Consider the following 11,470-nt stretch of genomic DNA (forward strand, 5'->3'; position numbering starts at 1 on the left):
AAAGCCTCTGTTTTCCTCCTACTAAAAGGGAAAAGTAATTCCTACCATCTGGTCCTTAAGAGCATTGTGTAGCATAAGTGGGAGATGCCTGCAGACCTCTTTGAAGCTCAAGGAGAACAGTATTATTTAAATATAATCTTGGAAGTTAATAGTGATGTGCTTTATTTGCATGGCATTTTTTTTTCATCCCAAGGCATTAGAAATAAATCCTTACTTTCCTTTAAGAGATCTAGAGCTATTGTGTTAACAAAGTAACTACATTTTAAATAATTTTATTCGGATCGCCACAATTTTTCATTCCTTGTGACAGTACTTTCATAACGCTTTCTTGTAAATGCTGCTTGGTTCTCAGACCATGGTCTGCTTTTTCTTTTTTTTTTTTTAAATTTTTTTTTTTTCAACGTTTATTTATTTTTGGGACAGAGAGAGACAGAGTATGAACGGGGGAGGGGCAGAGAGAGAGGGAGACACAGAATTGGAAACAGGCTCCAGGCTCTGAGCCATCAGCCCAGAGCCCGATGCGGGGCTGGAACTCACGGACCGCGAGATCGTGACCTGGCTGAAGTCGGACGCTTAACCGACTGCGCCACCCAGGCGCCCCATGGTCTGCTTTTTCTGATTGAAATGGGGAGATGAGGATACTCATCCAATCTGAAAAACCAGTTGTTGTTGTTTTTTTTAAATAAAAGATCATAATTTACCAGGTTTTAAATCTTTCCGCAGGATCCTTTGCCACCTAATTTGACAACTAGAATAGAGTCATCCATTTTGATTCATTTTAGAAGATAGACTTTTTCTTTAGAATGCTGGTGACTTCAGGTTGTGGGGCACCCCAGCCCCCGTCATTTATGTTTGTATGTTAACATTTTACTGATAGTCCCAGGGCACTCATAAACACTGGGCGTGCCTTTCATCACCGTGACAAACCTGGTGTGGGTGCATAGATGCATGAAACAATGGGATCCTTTGCCCAGGTTAGATTGTATAGAATTGCCTTTACCTACTTGGAAACGGCAGCGTCCTCGGGTCTGGATATAACCTGGGCTACTCAGGCCCAGAAGGGGCGTGAGGGCCCAAGGGGACAGCCAGTGAGTTCTCCATTAAAGAACTTGCTTGTTAAATTACAAGGAAATAAGTAAAATATTTTGCTAAAAACTGAGTTAGGTCATTGGCTGCAGTGATCATGACTCTCCCGGCTTGTGAGAGAAGGCGCTGTGTTCTCTTGCTTTGAGTTGTTACTGCAGACGGGTTTCATGGGTTCTGATGGAGACAGAACTCTTGTGTTTCTGTATCTTGTGCCACTTCCTAAACTATTAGTGAGTCACTTTTGTGTCTGGTCCTATGACCTCCATCCAAACTGCAATGAGTGTAGTTTTTAGGGTGGAAGTTAAGATTTATCTGAAAGTGTTTCTCCTTTGTTGGGATTAGTTTTTTTTTTGTTTGTTTGTTTTTTTTTTTAAACTTGAGGCAGGCCGCTATAAAGCACTGCAAGAGCCTAACCTAGAGGTTACAAAAGCAGAGAAGAGAGCATTGGCAGTGAGGGATGGCTGGCTTCCCCTCACACAAGAAAAAGCCGTAACCACAAGCTTACTTAGATGTGTAGGAAGGACAGATCAGAGGCCATGGAAGCCGACAGTCTGAATTCGAGTTAAAGAGGCAGTGTGATCATCATCAAAGTCTCATGCTCTGGGAATGATCACACACTCACCCTCAACCTGCCTGGGGTGCAGTGTTTTGTTTCTTCAGATCAAGGCTCCATCGAGAGAGATTATGGCATGGAGGACTAAACACACCCCAGTTGACTCCTTTTTGGTTTCCTTCCTCAAAAATGAAATTTATGTTTATAATTCATAAGCTAGAGGACCTGTGTTATTCTTCTGTGGGGTGGCTGTGTTCTGTAAGGGTTTCCTTAGCTCTGATGGGTTGCCCAGCCGACGCTGCCTTAGGAGGGGTCTCTGGGCCTGCCTGTAAGGGTGTGTGTGAAGTAGAGGCCGAGAAAGAGAACTGACAGGGTGGGTGAGCCCACTGTGAGCCAGACACTGCTGGCCACTGACTCTACGAGTTTATCAGATCAGAAATCCTTGACTTTTCAGATATATGTCCGAAAATTATTCTCACAGGAAAAGAAAAAAGTCCATGTGACCTACAGATGAGCTGTGTCTGCTTCACAGGCTAGTGGATATTTTCCGTGTCCTGGCTGCAGCAGCCTGGTTGTCCCTGAAGTCATTTATTCCTTTAAGAGGGAGATTTCCAGCCCAGCTGCTCTGCCAGGTCTCCTACCTAGCCTGGCCTGGGTTCAGTGCTAAGCCCAGGCTGAGTCTGGTGCCGATAACACATTCTTTCAACAGGAAGTGCCTCCATTTTCAGTTGTCTGTAGGAGGGTGGAGGGCAGATAAGCTGTGAATGGAAACACAGAACAGATTTCGGCCCCACCCTCAGAATGTACTTTGATCAGAGAAAGAGCCAGGACCTCCGCCTGCCTGAACTGTCCACCAGAAGGAGGAAGGATGGTTCAGCTGTGGGCAATCTGAGGTGCCCCCCTCTGCCTCTGTCCAGAAACACTGGCTGGGTTAGATGGGTGTAGGTGACTCAAATACCTGCTTTTGCTGAACTAAAGTCCTTTCAAGGCTTCAACTAGATGTGGGAAAACATTAGCCAATTGAAATTTATGCTTGTAATTTTGTGTGCATGTCCTTGGGTCTAGGGTCTTAAGTTTTCTCTGATTTTCCCCCCAAATTGTACTGATCTTGATAGGTAGCTCTTGAATATATTAAAGAGGAAAAGACACTTAAGACGAACAATGATGTGTCAAGCCAGGTTTCTAAAGGAGAGTTGTGCCAATTCTAGATTTCTCATATGGTTAGAATACTGGTTTTGACTGTTTGGTGTTTTAACTTACATGCGACCATGTTTCACGTGTACATGGCTGGCTAGGTTCCAACCGATGCTAGGTGGCATGGAGGTAGGTGACTTCAGGGGTACGTGGCCCTTCTGGCCCTCCTTTCTCTCTGTTACTTCCTCCTCTCTGGTTCCTCTCTATTTTTTCCCCTGCTACTTTATGACTCTTTCCAGGGTGGCTCATCCCTCAAGTGCTTTTGCATCATATTTCTGGTGCTAATGTCTTCAACCTTCCTCAAAGTTAGACAGCACTACTCCTTTCAGTTAAAATATTCAAAGGAAGGTATAGATGGCTGATAGATGGTCCCCTGGCCCTACCTCTCTTGGCTTCCCCTGAAATACTTTCGCTTGTACATAAATTTTACTGATGACATAGTTATATCCTTCTGTTTTTCATTTAACATTGCATTATAGGATTTTTCCCACTTTGCCACATGATCTTATTTTTAATAATTGCATCATAGTTCACTGAGCGGATGGACCTTGCTTTTCCAAACCATCTCGTATTATTCGGTATTAGATTATTTACGTGATTCCCACTATTGTAAATAACTGTGCCATGAATGTCTTCCCATGAGGAGCCTTTCCCTTCCTTTGAATTCTTTCCTTGTAAACACATCTCCAGAAGTGCAATTACAGAGCTCAGTAGGCTATGAAGTTCTTGATGGCTCTGCTTAAGGCATGTACCAGAATATAGCTGCACTGGCCATGGATGAGGGGACTGGGGTTATCAGAGTCTCATCAGATCTTATCACCTGATCTCATTATGTATCATTACATAAAATTTTTATTTTATTTTTATTTCATTTTTTTATTTAAATAAGCCCTACTCCCAATGTGGGGCTTGAACCCATGACCCTGAGATCAAGAGTCTCATGCTCTAGGAGCACCTGGGTGGTTCAGCGGGTTAAGTGTCTGACTTCAGCTCAGGTCATGATCTCGAAGTTTGTGAGTTCGAGCCCCGCGTTGGGCTCTGTGCTGACAGCTCAGGGCCTGGAGCCAGCTTCTGATTGTGTGTCTTCCTCTCTCTCTCTCTCTCTCTCTCTCTCTCTCTCTCTGCCCCTCCACCGCTCACGCTCTCTCTCTCTCTCTCTCTCTCTCTCTCAAAAATAAATGAACATTAAAAAAAAATTACCGACTGAGCCAGCCAGGTGCTCCATAAACATTTTATTTTTTATTGAGGTATGATTGACATACAAAAGAAAGCTGTGCACTGCAGTATTTCATGTTGAAATAGTGTATCCCCATCTACAAATAAGGGTCTCAGTTGTTGGGCACAAGCACATTTTTTTTTCTGAGAAAGTCAGATGTCACTTTTGATTTCAAATGAGCTGATGTTTTTCAGGTACTCATCACTCATGTAATTTGGGATTTGCCTGTCCTTTGACGTAGGAGTCATTTTTGACTGATCAAAGAAGACAATAGGTATTTCAGTTGGTAGCTGTTAGGATTATTGCTCAGGTGTTAAGAATAATGTTCAAGGTATTAGGATTTCTTTAATGTGGTTTATTTGAAGAAGGCCCATGAGCCTTTTGAAGGGCTAAAGAAGCACCTTGTTTTGTTTTGTTCTCTGAAGAGTTGTCAGTAACGATTAGAAGAAGGTCATTCCTGGGGCACCTGGGTGGCTCAGTCGGTTGAGTGTCCAACTTTGGCTCAGGTCATGACCTCATGGTTCGTGAGTTTGAGCCCCGCATTAAGCTAGGTGCTGTCAGCGCAGAGCCAGCTTCAGATCCTCTGTCTCCCCCTACCTGCCCCCTGGGCTCACATTCTTCCTCAAAAATAAAATAAGCATTTGAAAAAAAAAAAGATGGTCATTGTTGAGGTGGTTTTCAGTTAGCTCTGAATGAGTTCCACCTTTGCTCCCACCAAGTGATGGTGGTAAGTCTCCCCAACCTGGCAAAGGTGGGGAGATTAAATTAGGTCTGTGCTCCTTAACAATAATAATAAAATAATACTAATAGTGCTGTTTGCTTCTGTCATTTTCCTGTTGTCAGATACTGTTGTAAAGGCTTTATGTATCTTAATGAATTGAGTTCTTGCAATAACCTCAGGATACAGATGCGTCTTTTTTAGCTTCCATTTTCAAGGTGAGGAACCTGAGGCATAGAGAGTTTTAGATGAGGCCTTCTCGGTTACCTCTCCCACATTGTGCCCTTGCCCCTTTTGTTTAATCCTTCCGTTTCAGCTGGCTTTGCTTGAGAATGTGCCCTGCGTGCCTCCCCTTCCGAATACCCTTTCCTTACCAGTAATAATGGCTTCCCTTGATGCTTACCATGGCAAGGCGCCATGCTGATGCTTTTGCAAACATTGAATTGTCACAGCCCTACTTGATGGGTGATGTGAGGGCTAGTTTCTAGTTTCCCCAGGAGGAGGATCGGAGAGGTGACCTCACTCAGTAGGCGGCTGAAGCAGGGTAATGCTTGCAAGTCCGTCCATATTGGCCCCCAGCGTTGCAGGCTGCGTGTGGCCCACCCCCGGAATCCTTTCCCCTCTGTGGTTCCTTTTTTGACCTACTGCTCCCTTCCAATGTCTCAGCTACTCATTTATCATCTGTGATGGGCAGTTGACCATTCTTACTTTCAAGTATGTATGTGGCCTGGGAGCTCACCCAGGGAGCGTCTGTCTCTTTGGGCTCATAGATCCAGTGCCTGGCTCTCATAAACATCTTGCGAATGTTTCTTGTTGCTGACCTGTGGTGGTGACGACCCCTCTGCTATCTCAGCATGTCTGGCCATGTGAGGCGGGCTGCTTCCTGGGCTGATCCGGGTGGGTACCCTCTTTCTTTCAGAAAGGCTCGCTGTGGTGAAGTCAGATTTAGTCAGAGAAATGCACATGTGCTTTTTTCTGGGAATAGGTAGATCAATATGGAATTGGGTGTGACCCATCACTTATAAGGGCGCCCACTCTGCTGGTTGTATGATAGCTCCTTTCTAAAATGCGGAGTAATGGAGTATCACCCTTTTGTTTATTTTTTGGGGGGATTAAATCTGGGTCCGTGATGGGTTTGCTCATAGTGGAGTTTCTGGAATTAATGACTAAAGTTACTTTACCCTATTTATATGGGTAACCAAATCCATAGTTTTGTTGGTGTGTTTGACAGGATTATTTCAGCTATTTCAAATTCTAAGTAAGTTTTTGACATCTCAGTGACTTTGTGAAGGTTGCTTTCTTATGTACCCAAAGCCCTTAGTTTAAGTCTTATGTTAAAATGTTAATTAATTAATCAATTTTTAAAAAATGTTTGTTTATTTTTGAGAGAGAGCTTGAGCACGCAAGAGTTGGGGGCGGGACGAAGAGAGGAGGACAAAAGATCCAAAGCAGGCTTTGCACTGACAGCAATGAGCCCAACGCAGGGCTCGAAGTCACCAACTGTGAGATCATGACCTGGGCCAAAGTCAGTTGCTTAACCGACTGAGCTACCCAGGTGCCCCTAAGTTTGTGTTAATTTAAAAAGAAGTTTGAGTGTGGCAGTACTGTTGTCGCTGCATTTTTACAAACCCACCTTTTTGCCAGGAAAGGGATGGATTGGTTAGCTGTGAGGGGCTGGCTTTGGTCTGTCCATTTGGGAGGAAGTGGAGATGGGCAGATAGGAAGTCCCATGGCCAGACCCTCCTTCCCAGCCTTATGTGGTTATTGTGAAGATTGGAGAGAAAAACAAGATTTTTTTTCCAGAAAGAGCAAAACCACTCTGACTTCCAGGCCCCTGAGTGGAGCCAAGGGGGCTCAGCATACCTTTCATTCAGTTCAGCCTGTGTCTGGTGCCCGTGTTTCTCTGAAGGAGATATAACATCAGCTCAGCCAGACAAATGGATGTTTTGAAAAGCACAAAACATTCTAGCTGTGTCAAAAAAACAAATATCCAGTAATTTGTGGGATTAAACCCTGAAAGCTAGGAAGAAATAATGAACTTCAGAGCTTTCTAGAAGGAAAAAGCCATGATTTAAGTATGGGATCATGGCTACATTTTAATTTTTTATTATTTTATCTTTATTTTTTATTTTTTTTAATGTTTTTATTCACTTTTTGAGAGACAGAGAGAGGCAGAGTGCAAGCAGGGGAGGGGCAGAGAGTGAGGGAGACACAGAATCTGTAGCAGGCTCCAGGCTCTGAGCTGGAGCTCGATGCGGGGCTTGAACCTATGAACCGCGAGATTATGACCTGAGCCAAAGTTGGCTGCTTAACCGACTGAGCCACCCAGGAGCCTCTATCTTTATTTTTTAATAAACTCTTTACTTTGAAGTGATTTTAGATTTACAAAATCACTTTGAAGTAAGTTACAGAGGTCATGCAGAGGTCTACTGTACCCCTTGGCTCAGTTTCCCCAGATGCCAGCCTTGGGTTTCCATGATGCTTTCATCCAGACCGTGGAAGCAGCATTGGTCCGTTAACTGACACAAGGCTCTGTCCCCTAGGTGTCCTTCTCAGACCTGACACCTTAGGCAGTTCTTCTGAGCTTGCTCTGGGCTCTGATACTTTCTCAGTGAGCCTCATTCAGCAATTGTGTGACAGTAAGGCCAAGTTCCAGGCTATCAGGCCTAAGACCACAGAGGTGACTGCCCTTCTCAGTGGGGTAGTGCCACATCTTGTCACTGGGATGCTGGCCCGTGGCCCCTCTGTAGCCACAGTGGCTTACATTCTTTCTCCAAAAAGGTGTGGGCTTGCTTGAGAGAGTAGTGGTCTTTCCTCTTGTCTTTTTCTCTTTGGAAGGAAATGAGGGCCCTGTGGATGGGGTGGTTAGCATTCAGTTGGAAGGAAGGCTGGTTCGTGCAAACTTCTAAGCTATGCCAGCTGTCACTGTACTCTGTTCTTTCCCCTGGGACCCTGCGTGTTCCCTTGTGTCCTTATAGATCTTGTAAGTCCTTATCTAAGTGTAGCATGCATACAAATCCCAAGGGAAACACAGCTGTGTTTCCTGTACCTGGCAGGAGGGGACAGCGGAATGTTCTGCAGGTCTAAGTTGTGGCTGATGCGTGTGTGCGGGTTGAGTTCCGACACCAGGGGGGCATGTTCTAGAACTCAGAGTGGTGAAGGATGAGGCGGGAAGGCATGTTGTGTTGACATGTTGGGGCTTCTCAACCTCTGGGGGCACTGTGTGTGGACGGGGCACTGTCTTTCTGGGTGTTGTTGATGTCACCGACCCCTGTCCTCACACCAGGCCACACCCAGGAGCCACGCCTGGGGGCCATGCTAGTCATGGCTAGGTTTTTTTTTTTTAAGTGTTTATTTATTTGGGAGGGGAGGGGCAGAGAGAGGGAGGAAGGAAGAGAAAATCCCCAGCAGGCTCCATGCTCAGCACAGAACCTGATGTGGTGCTCGATACCACAAACCAAGAAAATGACCTAAGCCAAAGTCAAGAGTCAGACGCTCAACCGACTGAGCCACCCAGGTGCCCCATGCTTAGAATTTTTTAAAAAAGTCAAATGCAACTGTTTTCTTAAACTGTAGTCTAAACATGATTTTAGTTATTTTGGTTTGATTCTACTAAATTATACCATGTTTTCTATTTGGCCTTTCTCATTTGGATGGAAGGAATGAATGAAACAAGAGGAGTGATCTTTTGTTTCAACAAATGATTGCCACCACCATGACAGATATAAGATGTTAGCATTTTCTTTATAATGTGGTCTGCCTTCAAAATGGCCGGTTCTCCTTGAAAAGAATTCAGGTAAATGCGGTAGATACTAAACCTGTGTACACGTGGGTTCATTTTCCATGAAGTCAGTGCTCAAAAATTTCATTTACCATGCCTCGCTGAGCTGTGTGGCTTTCCATATTAGACTTTGGCATAACTGCTAAGGTTGTAGCTGTGCTGTGTGTGTGCCGGGGTGGGGGGTGGTGGTGGGGGGGGCGCTCCGCATTTTCTCTTTTGAAATGATTAGATTGTGTGGGCGTCATTAAGACCTACTTACCTAGGCGGTGTGGTTTGTTTCACTGCCAGAGAGCTGAGAGTTTGGTACTTTTTACAAATAGGCCTCCTGCAGTTCCTTTTTCCTACCTTTGTCCAGCTGCGCATCTTGCCAGGAATTACTGCTGTGAGTTCTCAAGTTCACAGGAGAATGTTTCTAAGAGTTTACGTGGCCAGGGGTAGGTCAGTGGCACCATGCAACATGGTGGGCAGCTCTTGCCTGGGCCCCCCTGCCCATCTCCTTTGTCTCCATGTGCTTAGCTTGCAAGATGGTGCCGCCTGACGGATTGATCGATAACTGTCTCTCCCCTTCTCTTTCCCCCTCTATCCCTCTCTTCCTCCAGGCGGGCACCTCAGTGATGTCTGGCACGGGAGAGAGCACTAATCCTGAGAACAGCGAGCTCAAGTACTCAGGCCAAGATGGGTTGTACATAGGCGTCAGCCTGGCCTCTCCGGCCGAAGTCACATCCTCGGTGAGACAGGATTCCTGGTGCGCCCTCGCCCTGGCCTGAGCCCGCTGCGGGGATTTTGTCAAGCCGTCCAGACCAGGGCGAGTATGCTGACAGAACATTCCTCTGACGCGTGATTTCCGTGCCTTTATTTCGAAAGAGATGTATTTCCCAAGAGGCTTGCTCTGCCTTACCACCCTGCCCCTGACTCTGAAGAGCCAGAGAGAAGATGGAGGGCTTCCAGGGAAGGGCCAGTGCAGCCCACAGCACGTCACCTCCTCCTGGACACGGCCACTTCCAGCCAGCCTGCCTCTGGGTGTGCGGGGGGATCTGACGTCCTCTGTGCCACTTCCAGAAACTGGGACTAGGACCGGGGCCTTGCCTCCTAAGGAATATTGAGAGATTTTTTTTTAAAAAGGGTTTTATGTGTATTGCCCCAAATCATGTGCTTCTTCTGATCGGTTTTGGTTATTCCAGAATTTCTTCGTACCTTTTCCACACCTGAATTTCACGTGCTTTCATGGAGAAGACCATTTGAGGCCATTTGGTACACACCTCTGGAGGCTGAGTCAGTTCGTGAGGTTTCTCGTCAAAAATATTACTCCGTGTGCAAGACTGCATTATGACTTAACGTACACTGTGACTGATGTCTCAAAATTCACATTGTGGGACTGACCTGAGGTCAGTCGGGATTTGTAAACAGGGTAGCAAACAAGATATTTTTCTTCCATGTAAACAATAATTTTTTTAAAAAGTGCAATTTGCGTTGCAGCAATCAGTGTTAAATCATTTGCATAAGATTTAACAACATTTTTTATAATGAATGTAAACATTTTAACTTAATGGTACTTAAATAATTTAAAAGAAAAATGTTAACTTAGACATTCTTATGCTTCTTTTACAACTACATCCCATTTCTATATTTCCAGTTGTTAAAGAGAAATATTTCAAGAACAAATCTTCTCTCAGGAAAATTGCCTTTATCCATCTGTTAAGAATTTTTATACAAAAACACCAGTATCCCCTCTTTATTTCACTGTGGAATTTGTGCTGGAAAAAATTCAACAAAACTTTACTACCTAACAGATAACATTTGTAAATACTCTAGGCATCTGTACACACTACGATGAAGTCTATCGTGTGACTGACCCACAGGCAGGTTGGTTTACATTAAATTTTTTAAGAATGGGATGTCCTATGGAAACCTATTTCACCAGAGTTTTAAAAATAAAAAGGGTATTGTTTTGTCTTCTGTACAGTGAGTTCCTTCCCTTTTAGTTTCATTTTGATACTGTATGTGGCTAGAGATACGCCTATAAAACAAGCGCATGTGATGTTTGCAAATTGCCTGTTGGCTTTCCTTTCAATGAATTGTCCTTTTGGAGCTGCTTTATACCTTGGTTTATTTGAAGTTGGCACATGGAGTCCGTTATCATCTTCAATTTGCACTGGGGACAACTTTTATAAGTGGAAAGGACCCAGTATTATATGGCTGTCTGAGATTGTAAGCATTCTATTTAGGACTAATCCCTAAAAACATTTAAAAAGTCCAGAGTTTCTTTCCCTCTGAATGAAATATACTCTAAGACCCAGAAACAGAATGGTTTTCCTTTCTAGTTCCTGCTTTTGCAAAGTGCCGCCAAGCCTCCACATTCACCTGAGGTTGAAGTCCTTAACACTCAGCGGAAGAGGGAAAAGGATCTGAACAGTCTTGGGTTTCAGAAAACCGGGAGACTGTTTCATAACTCAATGGTGGCATTTCATTTTGGCTCCTTAAGTGTGGGGCACTTCTTCTTTTCGTGTATGATTATAGCTATTCTGTGGGAGCCCGTCTGAGTCTTTCAAGAGAGGGGAAGTCTTGCTTTGTGGTGGGTTGTATTGCCAGTGAGACCCAAGGCTGGGGAGTGTGTGTGTCTGGGGAGGTCCCTGAAGCCCACACACACTGTACAGCGGGCTAGAGCAATGGTCTTGGTGTGGAGTCAGACCACTAGGCTTGAGGTCCCTGCTGTGCACACAGGAGGTCTGTGGCCTTGGGCAAGTTGTCCCATTCTCATTTTCCTCACCTGTAAAATAGGGCCAATTAACATATAACTCCTAGGATAGTCCATGTGAAGTGCCTAGAGCAGTGCCTGGCATGTAGTAAGCACTAAGAGTTGACTTTGAAGGGGGAGTGACAGGAGCTCTTACCACATGAGGGTTTTGAATGTCTTACTCCCTG

General features: G+C 44.8%; 1 protein-coding gene across 4 annotated transcripts in view; it reads left to right on the top strand.

Moving 5' to 3' along the window:
• Positions 1-10,508, top strand: part of GATA6 (GATA binding protein 6) — a 32,326-nt gene extending 21,818 nt beyond the window's left edge. For 3 of the 4 annotated variants that reach the window (XM_045459750.1, XM_045459749.1, XM_045459751.1), the window contains exon 7: positions 9,148-10,508. In XM_045459750.1, the coding sequence (XP_045315706.1) occupies positions 9,148-9,315 (168 nt within the window). In that variant the 3' untranslated portion in view covers positions 9,316-10,508. Of the gene's footprint in view, positions 1-8,427; positions 8,564-9,147 lie in introns of all 4 variants that reach the window. The other variant, XR_006707911.1, reaches the window with a different exon arrangement.
• The last annotated feature ends 962 nt before the right edge of the window (positions 10,509-11,470 follow it).

Source organism: Leopardus geoffroyi, chromosome D3 (assembly GCF_018350155.1).
Source record: "Leopardus geoffroyi isolate Oge1 chromosome D3, O.geoffroyi_Oge1_pat1.0, whole genome shotgun sequence".
NCBI lineage: Eukaryota > Metazoa > Chordata > Mammalia > Carnivora > Felidae > Leopardus > Leopardus geoffroyi.